General features: G+C 44.4%; 1 protein-coding gene across 1 annotated transcript in view; it reads left to right on the top strand.

Annotated features, from left to right (window-relative positions):
• Nucleotides 1–670: 670 nt before the first annotated feature.
• Nucleotides 671–17,886, top strand: part of IKBKAP (inhibitor of kappa light polypeptide gene enhancer in B-cells, kinase complex-associated protein) — a gene marked incomplete at its 5' end in the record, with an annotated part of 30,036 nt that continues 12,820 nt past the window's right edge. The window contains 21 exons of the mRNA XM_009574399.1: nt 671–823; nt 1,404–1,485; nt 3,996–4,076; nt 4,416–4,501; nt 5,738–5,837; nt 6,732–6,822; nt 7,320–7,443; nt 8,108–8,198; nt 8,659–8,889; nt 9,190–9,360; nt 10,023–10,122; nt 10,816–10,998; nt 11,807–11,913; nt 12,414–12,517; nt 13,351–13,404; nt 13,506–13,611; nt 14,260–14,375; nt 15,110–15,183; nt 15,821–15,899; nt 16,163–16,242; nt 17,127–17,267. Of these exons, the coding sequence (XP_009572694.1) occupies nt 671–823; nt 1,404–1,485; nt 3,996–4,076; nt 4,416–4,501; nt 5,738–5,837; nt 6,732–6,822; nt 7,320–7,443; nt 8,108–8,198; nt 8,659–8,889; nt 9,190–9,360; nt 10,023–10,122; nt 10,816–10,998; nt 11,807–11,913; nt 12,414–12,517; nt 13,351–13,404; nt 13,506–13,611; nt 14,260–14,375; nt 15,110–15,183; nt 15,821–15,899; nt 16,163–16,242; nt 17,127–17,267 (2,354 nt within the window). The remainder of the gene's footprint in view (nt 824–1,403; nt 1,486–3,995; nt 4,077–4,415; nt 4,502–5,737; nt 5,838–6,731; nt 6,823–7,319; nt 7,444–8,107; nt 8,199–8,658; nt 8,890–9,189; nt 9,361–10,022; nt 10,123–10,815; nt 10,999–11,806; nt 11,914–12,413; nt 12,518–13,350; nt 13,405–13,505; nt 13,612–14,259; nt 14,376–15,109; nt 15,184–15,820; nt 15,900–16,162; nt 16,243–17,126; nt 17,268–17,886) is intronic.

Here is a 17,886-nt window from a genome sequence, read left to right as displayed (position 1 = left end):
AATTTTTTTAGAATTTAAAAAAAAAAATTCTGAAGCCTATCTGAAGTTGCTAAATATGTCAGCTTCCTTTTCTGTTTTGGGAGGAGGCTTTATTTCTGGTCTTTATTACTGTGGGTTTTTTCCTCCAGTGACTGAATATGTAAAACATTCATGCAGCTAAGCTAGAGAGAGCTGTTTTAGCTAAAACTTTCTTGTTTTGCTGTACCTGAATGCACATCCAAATAGTTTTCCTTTGAATTTTTTTTATGCTGTGTCTGCAAAGTCTGAACTACCCCTTAAAGGTATTGGGACACTTTAAGCAGCTACCCATTTGCCTCTTAATGTTGACACTATGTGGAGAAGTATGAAAAGGGGGTTGAAAGATGATTAGCAAGACAAATTGGAAGTTGTAGCATTGCCATTTATTATTTGCTCCCTTATGTGAGTTTTCCCATTGTCTGTCTAGCACTTTTAACATAAGAGGACCTTCACAGTTTCCTATGGATAAGTGAAGATAAGTACTTGCATGTTGGCTGTTTCCTGGTGCCATTCACATACTCACTTCTGCTGTGTAATGCTTTGTGTAATTGCAGTAGGATGAAATATACGCATGGATGTTATTGTGTCATTTCTGCAAAAATCCCAGTGACGTGATGTGTAGTTAATAAGTCATTGGCTTCTCTATGTCAAGGTAACAAGAGAAGTTTCCTTGACTGCGGAGGGTTTCATGCCGGAGGATGGAAGTGGCTGCATCGTGGGTATCGAAGATCTTCCAGAGCAGGAGTGCGTGTGTGTTGCTACAGCAGCTGGAGACATCCTACTGTGCAATCTCAGCTCGAAGCAGGTAACGTGGCAGGAAAGATGCAACAAAGGCATTTCAAAGGAAAGGGTGACACTTTTAATTTCTTCAGGGGGCAATTGTATGTTTATTACATAAACCTTGAAGTTAGTGCACCTGTATACAGTTGTCAAGTTCAGCATGCACAAGCTGATCAGAGTTTTAATGGATATAGTGTCCCTTAACTGCATGTTGGAATTCTCTAGGTAAGAACCACTATGCCTGTGTTTTGTGACTTCAGTATGTTTACCAATGTAACCACAGACCCGATCAGGCAATATTGGTATTAACATTATATGTGGTGACATAAGACTGAGAGCAGAATGAAGCTCTTATTTATTAGAACTGTGTATGGTAGAAAATCTCCTTAATCTCTAGATTACCTGGGCTGTCATATATAAACATTCTGAAAACATCTTTGGTTAGAAATGTTTGTTTTCTTTCATTCAACACAAAGGGTAAAGTAAGACTTGTGAATTTTCTAAGTAGGAGAGGATTTCCCTGCTTTGGTGACTGATTGCTTTTGTGCTGGGATGGTGCTGCACTGGTGTTCCTGCACTTCAGTGATCTTATTTTGGTCTTGCAGGTGGAATGTGTTGGAAGTGTGGACAGTGGTCTGAGTATCATGAGCTGGAGTCCTGACCAAGAGCTTGTTTTGCTTGCAACAGGTATCAGCAACAGCTTGTAAGCTTTCTCCCTTTAGGAGTGAAATTCACTACGGCCAAAATGTAAAACACAGTTAAGTTTAAGATGGAAGCAGCAAAATACAAAGTTATGAAATTGGGACTAAGACTTAAACAGAGAAAAAAACCCAACTGATCCTATATATGAGATTTGATTTCATGATCCATGAGGTGCTTTGGTGATGCAAGCTGGTCAGGCCCAAAAAGCTGAGTTTAATAGAACAGTAATTAGTCTTTCAGATCTTCTAAGGAAGTATATTTGATGTTGCCTCTAAAACACAAAGACACCTGCTTTATATCCCCATTTGATTTCTTAGTAACAAAAACTGCTTCTTGTCATTTAGTAGGAAATATATGTGTCACAGGCTCAGCTTAGCTACAGATGTGTCTCACCTAGAAAGTAAAGTTAACCTCAAGCAAAATAGAATCACAGAATGCTTGAGGTTGAAAGGGAACTCTGGAGATCACTTATTCCAACCCCCTTGCTCAAAGCAGGTTACCTGGAGCAAGTTGCTGGGAACTGTGCCCAGTCAGGTTTTGGGTATCTCCAAGGATGGGGGACCCCACAACCTGTGTGGGCACCCTCTTCCTGTCTGTGACCACCCTCACAGTAAAAAACTGTTTGCTTACGTTTTAATGGAGTTTGCTGTATTTTGGTTTCTGTCCATTGCCTCTTCTGCTGTCACTCAGCACCACTAGCGGTCTGGCTCTGTCTCCTTTACTGTACCCCACCTCCCACGTAAGGTATTTATACACACTGATGAGATTCTCCCTGAGCCTTCTCTCCAGAACAGTCTGACTTCTCTCAGCCTCCCCTCATGTGACAGATTCTCCAAGCCCTTAATCATCTGTCCATCCTTTGCTGGACTCATTCTAATATGCCCTTGTCTGTCTCATACTGGGGAGCCCAAAACTGGAGCCAGCATTCTACATGTGTCTCATCAGCACTGAGTAAAGGAGAAGAATCACCTCCCTCACTCAACCTGCTGGCAACACTCCTAATGCAGCCCAGGATGCTGTTGGCCGCCTATGCGGCAAGGGCATACTGCTGGCTCATGTTCAATTTGGTGTCCCCCAGGAAACAGAGGTCATTTTTTTGCCAAGCTGCTCTCCAGCCACTTGTCTCCCAGTGTGTCTTCACGCCTGACGTTATTATTTTCCAGGTGCAGGACATGGCTTTTTCCCTTGTTGAGCTTTATGAGGTTCTTGACAGCCCATCTTGCCTACATGACAAGGTCCCTGTGGACAGCAGCACAACCTTCTGGTGTACCTGCTGCTCCTCCCAGTTTTGTGTCATCCACAAACCTGCTGAGGGTCCCATCCTCCAGGTCATTAATGAAGATGTCAAACTGTCCTGGTTTCGGCTGGGATAGGGTTAAATTTCTTGCTAGTGCTGTGTTTTGGATTTAGTATGAGGAGAATGTTGATAACACACTGATGTTTTCAGTTGTTGCTAAGTACCCTCCTAGTCCAAGGACAGCTCCCATGCCTACTGACTGAGCTAGGTACACAAGATGGGAGGGAACATAATCAGGACAGCCAGCCCAGCTGGCTAATGGGGTATTCCATACCATGTGACATCATGCTCAGTATATGAATGGTAAGCGTGATCCAGGAAGTACCAATCGCTACCTGGTTATCGGTCAGCACGGGTGGTGAGCAATTGCATTGTGCATCACTTATTTTGTATATTTTATCATTATCATTATTATTCTCCCTTTTCTGTTTTATTAAACTGTCTTTATCTCAACTCACAAGTTTTTCTCACTCTTACCCTTCCGATTCTCTCCCCGTCCCACTGCGGGGGGCGGGGGAGTGAGTGAGCGGCTGTGTGGTATTTGGCTGCCTGCCAGGTTAAACCACGACACAAACATTGGCCCTTCTGTCCTGGGGCACACCACTGGTGACTGACCTCAAGCTGGACTTTTTGACATTGTTAGCAAGATTTTGAGCTTGGCAGTTCAGATGGTGTTCAGTCCGCTTCGCTGTCCTTTTATATATCCCATTCTTCATGAGTTTGTGTATGATGATGTTATGGGAGACAGTGTTAAAAGCCTTATTAGAATAAAGATAAATGACATCCATTGGTTTCCCCATATCCACAAGTTAGTCATCTCATTGTAGAAGGCTATCAGGACAGTCAGACATGATTTCCCCTTCCTAACTCCATGCCGACTGCTCCCAATGAACTTCTTGTCCTTTATATCTCAAGAGAAAATGTTTAAGAGTGCCAGGTACTTATTTTGAAGGTGGAAAGGACTTTTTAAGGTTAGGTCAGGAAGCATGTTTTTGAAGAGAGAGACTTGAAAGCGTTCTTCTGTTCCAGTTTAAGATTTTCTGCTCTGAAGGTTGTGTTCTCTTTAGTGTCATATTACCATTAGAAATATTTCTATATTCAAGACCATGACAGAACAGTAGGACAACACAGGAGAACATTGAGTTTTTATTTGCTGGAGATACCATTACAAATACTGTATTTTATGTCTACTCTGCAGGTCAGCAAACACTCATCATGATGACAAGGGATTTTGAACCAATTACTGAGAAGCAAATCCACCAAGATGAGTTTGGGGAAGGTGAGAGGTACACTGAAATGAAGTTGTTCAAACTGATGTCATTGGTGTGTTGTAAGCATGTAGAAAGTAACGAAGCTGAGCACTTACTGGGCCCCAGAAGATATTTTACACTGTAATGCTACTGGGCAGCTGAAGGGGAATGCCAATATTTTACTTGTCAGTGTAAATTCAAGTAAGTTCCCTGAACTAGAGGACTTTCTGGGCTATGTAAATTTCCTGCAGGTTTTTAGAATTAAACTTGGATGTTTGATGTGGGTGGCTTGGAGGTATGGTTGTGTTTACCACACTCTGCAGAGTAGTGCTGTAAATCTTCCACTACAATGATTATTTCTTCTTCAGGGAAGTTTGTTGCTCTTGGCTGGGGTAAAAAGGAGACACAGTTCCATGGATCAGAGGGAAAACAGGCAGCGCATCGCAAACAGACGGTATTATACTAGTTCTCTTATGTTAGGCCCATGCTGTCTCTGGGAAAACATGTATAAAGAAAGTTTCTGTTATTCCTGTGGTGCCAGTTTGCCACCACCTTTCTGGTAGTTGTCTTCATAGGCTTCTTCTATTTGTTTCTGTTGTTATCTGAAATCCAGCATTTTTATTCTCCTCCTATTTCAAGACAGCAGCTGGGAGCACTTAGGGCTGTTCATACAGAGCTCAAAGCACAAAGATTTGCAAGCACTAGCCATCCTTAAATCAGCATGACAGATTTTACTGAATGTGTGCTATATACTAAAGTGTTCATATGACTAAGAGAAATAGCATGCATTTTGGCTGAGAGGAGCAGAAATAACAGTAGTTTGAGCTCCCAGAGGGCAAGAGTAGAAGGATTTGGGCTACTGAGCATTAGCAGTCGTGAGGCAGCTCCGTGTGCCTGCACGTTTTAGCTCTTTGCTCCTTTGTCTGACGCTTCCTTGTTTGGCTCGTTTTCTCTACATTTTATTTGTGGGAAAGTCAGATAGCTAAAAACACTCCACTGCTGTTTTTTTCTTCTTGTGTTTAAGTTTCGAAATTAAATGCTGAAACCTGGCAGGCTAGAGAGCAGAGACATGAAATGTGGCCTGTTCCAGCTTTACTGTTAGGAGGTACAGGACAAGGCTTGGCTGTATCTGGGAAAATATGCCTAGTTGGGCAAAATTAAACCTTTGAACAGCTGCCTCTTTATGTGTATTCTGTTGAGATTTTTTTTTTCCTGTGGTGTTCTGCGAAGAACCTGTTTGCCTTGAAGAACACTACTTCTCATCCCAGCTTCTGTCTGCCATACAGACTGCCTGGATGGCATGCCCTTCTCGCCTTTCTCCTTCCAAGGGGTTGTGTCTCCAGGCATCAGTCACGAACAAACCCTGATTCGCCCTGTGTCCAGCTTATGGACAGCTGATCTATAAGCAGAGACCCTGGTGGAAGGGAAGGATAGTGTGTGATCATGTGCATAGACAGTCATATGCACTTGCAGAAGGAGCAGATTGAATTTACAGCCAATTTTGATTCTAGTATTTCCTAAAATAACATTCTGAGTAATAAATTTTTAACTTTATAGCCCTAAGATTTTTTAATGGATTGATTTCATGCCAAGGCTCTTGAAAGAGTTGGCTTAGCAATGCAGTCTGTTTAGGCAGAGACAGCAGTTGCCTTCCCAAGCTTTGATGCAACTTTCTTTTGTGTGACTTCAGGAAGTGTCACCTACTTCAGCCTGGGATGACGGCAGGCCTCGGGTGACATGGAGAGGAGATGGGCAGTTTGTTGCAGTGAGTGCTGTCTGTCCAGAGACAGGTATGGGACCAAACTTCTTTGAAATACCAACATGTATAAGAGGCTTCTTAAGCAGAAACTAGGCAAGGCAAGAACTGGCTGGTGTTCGTGGTCTCTTGGCCGCTTGAAGCAAGGGTGAGTTGAGCTAGTTAATTGCTCTTTTCTCTGTTTTGGTGTTCTCAGAGGCATTTTATAGACACAATCTTTTGAACACTTTCTTTGCAGTTTGGTTTTCAGTCCAGTGAGAAGCCAGGAGAGGTTGCTACTGAGTAGTTGCTATCTGAACTGCTTCTTTCACCAGCGTTAAATCACCACTCAAGCTCTAAGCAATTTCTGATGGGCTCCCAGTGCTAAATGGATGGGTTTCCATACCCACTGTCCCTCATGCTAGCAGTTTGGCCTTGCACACTTTTCTTTAAATACTGGTAATACTTTTCCTTAGGTTTTGCCCTAAAGCCAAAGAGGTGATGAGTACGTACATTTCTTGTAAGACTGTAATTGATGTCTTCCATGATAAATATTACTGAGCAGTTTAAATGTATTGGTCAACATGCTGAACGGCACCAAACTGCACTGCTTTTCCACTAGTTTGGGTTTGTACCTTCAGTACTTCAGATTACAGAGGATATTGCATTTATATGAGTATTTTAACATTTCTATGATGAAAGTGGGAGAGGGAAATGGCTATGACTGAGCTACATCAGACTGAAATTCCTACTCAGTTCCTTTAGAGTCACTCAGTTACTATGGGAGAACTGCCTGAGACAGAATAAGTTCTTACCCCTTAAGGTGTACAAGAGAAATCTCCTTTTTATTCATGTGCATCAAAATTTGCTCTCCTACCCTTATAAAATTAGAAAAGTCTCTTCCCAGTGCTTTCTTACACGTTTGTGTCACTGCTCTCTCAACCTGTAGGTGCTCGGAAGGTCCGAGTATGGAACAGAGAGCTTGTGCTGCAGTCAACAAGTGAGCCTATCTCAGGATTAGAACAAGCACTGTCCTGGAAGTGAGTAGCAAAGCAGTCTGCATGCTGGCATTAGAGTGTTGCTTTTTATTTCCTGGTCACAGTCTTTGATCAGCATCAATTTAATTTCTCCTGTGTTTGTTTACTTTTCCCAAAACTTGAAGAAACTTCCTTCTGATTCAGCATGAGGAAGAGCAGCCCTTTAAACCCTGAAAAGCCTAATACTTGCATTATATGTGGGAAGAAGGGATAGATTCTCTGCACAGTCTCAATGTCAAGTGGTTTTGGACTCAACTGTATAAATAGGAGTATTACAAGTCCCTTTGCCAGTGCTGACATTTACTTGCTCACCTGAGGATGTCGTGAGCCCGGGAAAGTACCTGTGCTGGACCTATGACTTTGTCTGAACAGTGCTGAGGAAAACACATCCTCTGCTGCCCTTTTCTTCATGTCTCTGGAGAAAATGCGAGATGATTGGTGTTTAAAATGACAGCTAATGATTATGTGAGCAACCACTTTTCATTTGGCTCTTTTTCAAGGCCCTCTGGAAACCTGATAGCATCCACGCAAGAAAAACCCAACAGACATGATGTGGTTTTCTTGGAGAAGAATGGACTTCTTCATGGGGAGTTCACCCTCCCATTCCAGAAGGGGCAGGTCAAAGTAAGTGCTGTGTCTGGGCTTCTTTGATTAGAGTGTAATGGAGAGGAGGACTAGATCTTTTCCAGATTCTAGGAGGAAGTTTTTAACTTAGCACTTAATGCTGGTCCTAATGGAAAAAGTGATCTGAAAACAGAACAATGGAGAAGATGCAATGCGGTCTGCAAGCCCGTAGTACAGAGACAAGTACAGGGGGATTGTAACTCTGGGGTGCTTCTGGCCCCTATATACTTTCTACCAGGCAAATGCTTCAATAATGCCGTTCAGAATGTCAGCTGTTGCAAGAGTGAGGTGAAATACTCACATTATCTGAAGAAGAGAAGTGAGAAGCTACTGCTAGGGTGTTACTTCCAACTTCTGCCTTTGGATTCTGAGAGGTCTTTTGGCAGATGCTTCCTCAGTGCCAAGGAAAGCAAACATTGCTGTCATGTTTGTGATTGTATCGCCTCTTCAGCTGTGTGGAACCGCTGTGACAGATTCAGCTTCAGGATGCTTTGCTCCAGCTGTCAGGAGCTTTGCAATAAACGAGGGCTATGTCAGTATAATAACCCATGCACCTTACAGTGTTGAAAACAAGAAGCAACTCATGGTCTTGCAAACCAATTGGGAGCATACCCAGCCTACACAGAGGCAACAACATCAGTAAGAGCCATGCTTTTTTCTGCAGGTTAATGAACTACTTTGGAATGCAGATTCTACGATCCTGGCTATATGGCTGGAAGACCTGAAGGTGGAAAACTCCAACCTAAACAGTTACGGTGAGAGCACAATGTGAGGCTCTGGCTCTTACGCTTGCCTCCAAATGTGGTTAGCAGTGGGTATTCCTCTGCAAGTTAGGAGACACTGGGGAGGCTTACCTACAGCTTTGAAACCACTGTGCAAGTCAGGAAGAACTGGTAATTCAGCCTGAGCTCACACCATCTTCCAGGCTGCTGTAACTGGAAGTGGTATTAAGGGAATGCTAACGGTGTGAGCCCTTTGTAAAACATGGGTGCCTTCTCACAGGGGGAGCTCAAAGAATTCTAGGATTTACTGTTTTGCATGAAGTCTGTTGTTAAGTTTTCTTGTGCTGGGTGTTGTATAACACAGCCCATGGGCTGAAGGCTAGAACTATTATTTTCATTGCACTTAACCCACGCCTAGAAGAGCAGTGGTGGTGGGGAGGGTTTGAGATGGGTCTCAAGTAGTCGTCTGTAGTAACCATTTGTTTTTCTATAGTTCAGCTGTGGACCACAGGGAACTATCACTGGTACCTGAAGCAAAGTCTACATTTTGGTAGCTTGGAAGAAAATCAGTTGGTGTCGCTGCTGTGGGACCGAGAGATCCCGTATAGACTGCATGTACTCTGCCAGGGTTGGCATTACCTCTTCTATGACTGGCATTGGACCACAGACCATGGGATGGGGGAGAATAGCCAGCATGTGGCAAATGTGGCTGTCATAGATGGAGGTAAGCAGTGGGACTGCTTCACAGCTCTAGGGTCAGAAGAGGTACCGTAGCCTTTTGGATGCAGGCTGGATGGGATTATGGTAGTTCTTCTGTTAGCTGCTGTTTCTACACAACTGTTACTGAGGAGAACCATGTAATTGTTAGAAGCTTCAGAGGTGATTCAATGGAGTTAACTGCTAAGGGCACAGCAACTATATTTTCCTGTAACATTTTTCCTACTTTCAGTAAAGAACCTAGCAAAAGCCTCATTAACATTCAGACTGGGTTACGGCTTGGGTTTTTTTCTCTTTTCTTCCACAGATAAAGTGCTTGTCACAGCATTCCAGCATGCTGTGGTGCCTCCACCCATGTGTACCTATGAGCTCCAGCTCCAACAGGCGGTTAATCAGGTTGCATTTCACACAGATCCCAAACATAGTGGAGACATGGCTATTCTGGATGCTGATAACAAGATCTCTGTGTACAGATATGGTGAGAGCATGTTGCAGCATCTTGTTAAAGGAAACCCTCTGTCACTGAGAGCAGTACCCTGGGGGAGTAGGAGGGTGATGGTCACTCAAGCCTTTAGTAGTCAGGAGCGAGATATATCTGGTTCAACTGTGGGTTCAAGCTCACGTCTCTCATCTCCAGTAGTTTGGGTGGTACATTGGAGCATTTTGGTGGTGCATTGGCTTTGTGAGAAGGCAGCTTTCAGCACTTGGCTATGTGCTTATGCTGGTAATATCCCCCTGCCTAGCTTCGGCTTGAGTAGAGTGCAGCAAGTGGTATCTTGTGTAATCTGTTCTGATGGCATGTTGCTGATTGGCACTGGAAATGTCTGGGAATAGCTACCTAGGGTCTATCTGAGGCACCCAGCACTTCCAAAAGCAGTCCTATATACAGTGTAACATTCAGTGTGCTGTGAGACAAGAGACTGTTGCTGCTGTCTCTGAGTTTTGTTCTGTGACATTACGAGGTAACTGTGTTCCTCAGGGTAAGTGTTAATGAGGATTAGGTGTTGGCTGTACATGTAGGGGTGGTATTTTTTGACTTCTATAATAGTTTCCTGTAGCATCTACATTTTGATAAGAATAAAGATGGAAGGGGCTCTTTTGGCGGGATCTCTAAACTCTGCTTTGTTCTGTGTTTGCTAGGACAGAGCACAATGGATGACCCCACTGTCAGGTTTGGAGCTGTGGGTGGAAATGGATTTAAAGCAGCTGTGGAAACACCATACCTGGATAAAACCTACAGGTAACATAGAACTAGTACAGCTGTAGTGGGGAAAAAAGGGTAGTGCGTGGCTGGATGTTTTAGAGGTTACAGCTCTGACCACTGGTCTCAAGATTTTGGAGAGGTTGTCAGGTAACATGGTTTCATTGTGCTGACACTGTGGCTGCACTAGTGCTAAGGATTGGGCAACACAATGGGCAGTTTATCCTGAGAAGTGCCCTTGACTGAGGTCTTGGTCTAGTGGGAGCAGTGACTGCCAGTGGCAGCACTGAGATAGCCTTTCCTGTGCCTGGTGCTCTTGGCATTGTGCTGCTGCACTTTGTGCTTCTGCTCCCAGAGCCAAAGGAATGGCTGTGCGGTGCCCAGGCCCATGATCACAGTACACTGAGCAGCAGAGCTGCTTGCATGGCAGGGACAATGACAAGGTAAAAAAACCCCACCCTGCTTTATTTGTTCCTATACACAGTTGGTATGGGGGCAGTACTGCCTAGGGAAAACAAATGGGACTCCCTGCGTCTCATCCTTCATCTCCAGCCGAGCCTGGGGAGTGGCAGGATTCATGCTTTGGATGACTGTTTGTGCACTGGAGCCCTCCTAGCCATGCTGGGTGTCTGAACAGCCAGGCTGTGCCTAGGAAGACTTTCACCTCTCCAGTGAGGTGGCCTACTGAAATCAGATTCTATTTGCTTCCCAGCCTCTCTTATTTTGTGACAGAGTTGATGTGGGCAGCGACAACAATGAAGTGATGAATCCTCTGGGGCTCCGATTTCTCACCTGGCTGCCAGATGACAGCTTTCTGGTGGTTGGCCAGGGTCAGCATGCTGCTCAGTCTGTCCTTCACCATCTGACTGCAGTACCTCACGTGGCAGGAGCTGAAGAAGAGCACCTGAATTTACGGTACTGGAGATCTGTCAGTTGTGGGTGAAGTCTGAGAGCGCCTCTAAAAAGTGCCTAGAAGGAATTAAGTCTCTCAGTAGACATGCAGCCTGGAGTCTGTAGGTTGGGGAATTTGGCTCTCTTCCTGCAGGAGAACCAAACAGCTCATGAAGCTGCCTACCGGTCAGCAGTTGCCTGTAGTCCTAATGCCTACACCCAGTCTGACAAGAGGGTGTACGCTAGCATGCCTGTGTCAGTACAGGATAGTTCTGTTCCTTTGTCTGAATTCCAGGTCCTTGGCGGGACTGACTTCCTGCATTCTACTATTTGCCCACCATTATCAAGGTCCAGAAGGGGATTGGTAGCCCTTGTTACTCCTGTCCTCCTCCTTACCTGCTGGGCTTTGTGGGGTCAGTTGAACTAAAACCAAATCACAAAAGGAAGCCACCTGGGGTGCAGAAATCTGCTTCCCAAAGGGATCCTGAGAGTTGCCTGCTGCAGCACTCATACAGCAAAGACAGGCTGATTCGCATATGAACTGTAGATTAGAACAAAAGAAGTGGGGGCTCTGCAGGGTGCTGTAAGTATACCGGCAGTGACTAGCACAGTTAGGCAAATGCCTATTGGCTGGAGTTGCTGGTGCTCTGTGGTGGCAAGGTCAGCTGACGTAGTTGTGAAAAGACTGCAGAAGATCCTTACATGAACAAGGTATCTGTCCATGCTGGAAATGGGCATCCTTCCATCAAGGAGGGCCACAAGGAATGCAGGATCTAGGTGTTAAATGTATCTCCTGTGACTGATGTTCTGTGTCTTGTGTATCTTGCTGCAGGTTGTCTGTGCCTTTAGATGGAGAAGTGATCAGCCTGTGCTGCAGCCCAGTGACCAAAACTGTAGCTCTGCAGCTGGCTCATAGGCAGATCTTGAAATACTTCTGGGGTAAGCTGGGCCCTATTAAAGTACCTGGTCTGAGGTGTAGTTATTACAGATTTCTCAAAAGGTTTAATGAGATGATTTGACTTTCAGGGACATGGGTGAGTCTTGCTGGTAGTTGGTCCTGCCTTTCGTGCTCCCTCTGCTCCCAGAAATGGGCCAAAATTAGTGATTTGTGTCAGAAAGCAGTTAATGTTGTGAATGATAGTTCAGACTTTATGATTTGAAAAGAAGGTGACTAGTTTAGTGATTTCGGACGTGCTGACTGACTGCCACGTCCTTGGCACTTCTCTCTCGTTCCACAGTGGAATAAAGGTGCTGCTGAGCCCCTAGAAGTTACCACCTTCTTGTCTGCTGTGTCCTGGACTTTTGTGTCAGCATTCGTCCTCTCTGTCAGATACTGTAGCTTATTCCCAGCTCTAGTTTTCCTGAGATATATGTCATGTGGTTGTAATGTTTGAATCTGTGATTGGCTGGAAAACAGTTTCATCTTCTTTGCTCTCTAGAGGCTTCTACTCCCGTCCTTGAACCCTGGCGGACTAGCAATGGCTCTGCTGTTCAGTTTCCCTACCCTTGTGTGCAGACTTCTATCACGAGGATCAGTGGTGAAGTAAGTAAGATTAAATGAGTGAAGTGAGCAGATTAGATTCGCTACTCAGTTGTTCTCTGTGTCAAATGTGCACCATGATCATCTGCCCAGGGTCCAATGATACTTCTTAATGGCATTCATAAGACCCTATGCAGAGCTGAGAGCATATCTTTTGTTGTCTTCTAGAGCATTTCTGATGGCTTGCAGTTAACACCCAATCTCCCCATTCTATGAATACAATGAATAATGTCATTGAAGAATGAGAAATTTCAGATTTAAAATTTCCAGCAGTCACTGCCCTGCTCTTTTTGAAAACAGCATTTTGCTCTGTTTTATCTGAGCTTATCCTATTAGCAAATATGGCTGCATTGAGTTACTGCAGATCTCCTACTACTGGTGTTTCCTATTGGTAATGGTTTCTTGATAGTTACAACAGCTTAAGGAACAACTAGCTATTTTCAGGGTTTCTTTCCTTCAGCATGCATCCAGGTGAATGCTGTGTGGAGTTACTTTGCTCTGCTCTGTACTAGTGCTTTTCCTCTGTTACTTTGGACCAAATGCTGCTGAATAAAACCCTAAATTATCTGGCATGGTTTCTGCTTTTATTTTGTTACTGTGCAGTTTCTGTTACAGGGTAGACCAGGCTGGGTTTCCAGCCAGAAGTATTTAAAGACACTTAAGTAAGCCCTCCTAGTATAGAGGTTGCATGACTTCCTGTCCAGGTTCTCTAAGTAATTCACATGAGGTACTCGGTATCTGATTGTAAGGTACTTCAATGCAGTGCTAGTCAGTGTTGTGAAACACTGGAGGTTGTGACACTGATAGCTTATACTTTTCATCCTTTTTATTTACAGGAGATGATCTTGGGCCTCACAGATCGATGCCGGTTTTTTGTTAATGATACTGAGGTACCAAAGTTTTTGCCCCTCATTGCATTCCCTTTTTCTCTGCCAAAGGCAAATTTACTGTTCCGCTCTATACAGTGATAAACTTTGTGATTTTTCTACAGGTCGCTTCCAACATCACCTCATTTGCAACATACAATGAGTTTTTGTTGGTGACAACCAACTCACACACCTGTCAGTGCTTCTGCTTGAAGAACATATCGGTGAAAGGTAAATGCCAGCTCTGGCTGCCTGCTACTAGCCATTGTCTTGGAACCACAAGATGTCTCCATTTTTCACATCCAAACCTGTTGTATTTGGGTCACTCAGAGCAACTACTTAAGAGTCGGAGGAAGAGAGCCTCTCTCAAAGATCTGTCAGAGCAGGGAGCACAGGGAACTGACTTATGTCACATGCTCCTGCCATGGAGCGGGATTTGTCCTGTAGTTGTCCCTTCACTGTTTTCAACAGCTTAGTGCTGCATTCTCTCCCTCCCCTCCACATCCAAAAAAAGGAAGGGCTGTGTGCTATTTGAGGGTGTGTGGTAGAGAAGGGATCCCAGTAGAAAGAGTTTCTGGTGGCATCTGGCTATGAGAGGTATGGGGACCCTGGGAAAGGCAGGATGACAATTTACTGGTCCTTTACATCTTTCAGTGCTCTTCTGATCTGGTCTATTGAGCTTTGTGATCCTGTTGTATAGAGGACATAATCTCTGTTTTGTGTACAGCAGTGCTTAGCACTTATCTGGAACTGTTGAAGATCACTGGTGTGTTGTTGACTCAGTTGGTCCAGTACGACCTTGCAGGGCCCCATAGGAAAGCCTGACTGGGGCACTGTGCTGCGGTGTGTCATGTGTGCTGATAAATACGCTGTCTTCAGCCCTTCAGGCTGGCCTGAGCAGTGCTGCTGCACCCAGCAGTGAGACCCTGCGCAAGGTGGAGCGAGGTTCGCGTATCATCACCGTTGTGCCCCAAGACACAAAGGTTGTGCTGCAGGTCAGTGCTCTGCCCGTGTCTGCTGGGGGGCGGGGGGGGCTGTTTCAGTGGGCAGCTTGCCAACCTGCAAACAATACGTGCAGTGCTACAAAGCTGCTGCCCTGTACTGCTGCAGCACAGCACCTCACGAATCTCCAGCTGCCTGGCTGGATGCAGAGGGATTTTGAGCATGCCTATGGGAGTTAGGTTCAGCACAGGCAGCTGGGTATGTACAGAACAGAAGAGGGCTATTGAAATTCCTAATGACTGAGGTAGCGTAGTGCTACATATTGTAGCCTCTCACGGTGAATCTCAGACTCGCCTCTTTAGTACCTGCTGTATTTGCTAGCAGCCCTCCGTTAGCCTAGGCACTAAGTTTGTCTGAAGTGCTGAGCTCACTCTTCAGAACCAGCAGAGGCTCACAGAATGGAGAAGGATGTCATTGGAAAGGCACCTCTGGAGGTGTGTAGCCCAACATCCTCCTCAAAGCAGGGCTAACCTGAAAGCTTGATCAGGTTGCTCTGGGTCTTGCCCGGTTGAGTGGAGTCCAGCCTCCTGAGGAATAAGTGTTTCTGAGCTGAGAATTTTGAGATACTTTCCCACAGTCGTTGAAATTGCATGTCCTTTGAAGTGAACAAACAGGCCCATGCACCTGCAAGTAGCAGACAGGCCTAGAAAATTGGCCAGTCCTCACTTTGCCTTCAATGTAGGCAGAGTAACTACAAATAAATAATCGTGTGGATCTTGTGTTATAGATGCCAAGAGGAAATTTGGAGACTGTTCACCACCGAGCTCTGGTTCTTGCCCAGATTCGGAAGTGGCTAGACAGGTAAATTGCGCTGGTGTATTCTGGTCTTCCCTCCCCAAGTCTGAGCTGTTAGAGGCTGGCTGGCCTGGGTTTGTTGTGCTGGAGAAGGGAGGGAGGCTAAACTCAAAGGAATTGACTTCATTAGTGGGAATGAAACTGTTTCTGGGGCTACCAGCTAGAAGTCCAGCTTTCAGCAGTCCCAGGTGTCTCTCACTTCACCACTGAAGGGCTTATATGTGTGCTGAGACTGTGTGGGTGGGAGAAATCTTCGTCTGCTTCATTCTCCAGACATCTGATCACTTCATGACGAAGCTTGCTGTTTTTAATGTTTTATTTGCTTAGTTGATATACATTGAAGTTTTCTGAAACAGAATTTGGTCCATTAGATTAAAATGTAGTTCGCTGTTTTAAGAGAGGAAAAAAATAATGCGAGGCCTCTATTGCTTCCTCAACCTGGCGTGCTGGTCTGTCCCACTGCAGAGGCTGGCAACGAACAAGATCGACCTTGCACATTTTTTCTGGAAGGCAGTCTACAGGGCTTGTTGCCTAGGCTATTCCCTTCCCAGGGGGTCTGTGCTTACCTCTAGTCAGCTGCCTGTATTTGCAGATATTGCACCTATCCACTATGTAAACTATCCCACTTGACTCATTCCTCCAGGCTTATGTTCAGGGAAGCATTTCAGTGTATGAGGAAGCTGCGAATCAATCTCAATCTTCTCTATGACCACAATCCCAAGGCAAGTATGCCCAGTTCTGTTGTGTTGTTTTCCATATTCATCTAGCCTGGAATCCCACATTGAACAGTGGGCTCAAAAGAGTAGGTGGTGCTGTCAGTTCTGCTTTCAGCAGAGATGGCTGCTCTGTACTGCCACATCCTCATGCAGGCAGATCAGATTTAGCATGTCCTTCATCTTGTACATTCAGAGAAGGTCTTTGAATTTGTTCTTGTACTTAATGTACTTGTTCGGAGTAACAGTAGTAATATTCTTGTTCATTTCAGGTATTTCTGGAAAACGCAGAAACCTTTATCAGGCAGATAGATTCTGTGAACTATATCAATTTGTTTTTCACGGAACTGAAGTGAGTATAATTCTGCAAATGGAAGTATGCATGTAATCAGTGGTGGTACATTATTGTGTCAAAATATTGGCAGCTCTTCAGTGTGGGTGCAAGGAGTCATTCAGAAATCTTGCATGTTGGGTCATAAAGACTTGAGTAAGCTCAATAGTTTCAGGGACAGTCAGTGTGTCTTGTGGGAATTCCAGCTTTCAGGCAGCCATTAGATTTTTCCAGCAGTACATCATCTGACTGTTTTGACTTGTCTTCTGGTTTGCTGTACAGGGGTAAAGTGAACAGAGAAAGCTTTGTTCCCTCATGAAGAGGAGCAAGACAGCACTGCTTGTCTGAAGCCTGAGGCCAAGATACTTGCTTAGATTCCCAAATAAGGTTCCCTGACTTCTTTCTCAAAGGTTGAGTGACAAGAGGCTTTAGGGCATTGGTAGCTTCAGGACTTCTCAAGCTTGCTGAAGTAAATAATTATTTAGGAGCTGGAGCTACCACTTAGCTGGTCTGTTTTATTTTCAGTTTTGACCTGACCTTAAATCTTTGTCTAGAAATAAAAGGCTTAATTTTCAGAAATGCTCCATGCTCAGCATCTCCATAATGGATTTAGTAGAAGAGAGCTGTATCTTGAAAATCTTGCTTTCTGATTTTTTGTGTAACTAAAGTAGTTGTTCTGACCAGTTTTCTTCAATGCCTCTCTTGGCTGAGAATCAGTTGGGACGGATGAGAGATATTGGAGAGCTTTTTGGTAGTGTGGCAGGTTGCATGTCAGTACTGAATGACATATGAGCTATTTTGTTGAGTAGTAATTTTCTGCATGCATTTGTGTTTCTTAATGTTACTGTCTTTGCTGGGCTATGTGATGGACCGTGCTGGTATTCACGGTATCTGTTTTTATTTAGAGAGGAAGATTTCACAAAGAGTATGTACCCATCTCTGAATGGTAGCAGTCACGCTCAACCACACCAGCATCCTGATCAGAAGAAAGTAAACCTCATATGTGATGTGATGAGAGTTGCCATGGAACACATTGACCCTCAAAAGTGAGCATTTTCTTATTTTAGGTGAAGGAACCATTAGAGAGCTTTCTAGTAAGTCATTTGCAGAAAGCGAAGCTGTCCTTAACATCAGTTATTTTGCTTCAGATCCTCTGAGGTGAGCCTGTGCTCCACAAAACTTACGTAGCCATGTAAGCAGTGTTTCTGCCTTCTCTTCACCTTCCATCTGCTGAGGATGCTGTCCTGAAAACCACAACATCTAATAATTCCACAGATAGCAAACCAACTTTTAACTACAAGAATTAAAGTAATAGATGCAGGTTGCTTATAAAGGTTTAAGAAATACACTCAATTGAGGAACAGTCTGTGTGGCATACAGGACAGTGAGACATGAGCAAGATTGTCGTCTCGGGGAGATGCTGGCTTTTTGGAGCAGCTGGCCTTTCGGAAAGATCTCAGCTGTTCCATTTGAGACTGAATTACTTTTGTAAATCTTCAGCTGCATATTTCTGAATTATTACCTTTTTGATAACCATCCTCCTTGGATAAATCAACACCAGACAAGGATAAAGGGTGGGAAAATAGGATAATAACAGTGGTTAGTGAAGCACTGTTAAACCATTCGCAGTTTATATGTGAAAGAGTGGATAGAGGAGCAACAGAT

Source organism: Fulmarus glacialis, unplaced genomic scaffold, assembly GCF_000690835.1.
Source record: "Fulmarus glacialis isolate BGI_N327 unplaced genomic scaffold, ASM69083v1 scaffold25063, whole genome shotgun sequence".
Classification (NCBI taxonomy): domain Eukaryota; kingdom Metazoa; phylum Chordata; class Aves; order Procellariiformes; family Procellariidae; genus Fulmarus; species Fulmarus glacialis.
Note: the sequence above shows the minus strand (reverse complement) of the source record. Positions and strands in the feature narration are given on the sequence as shown.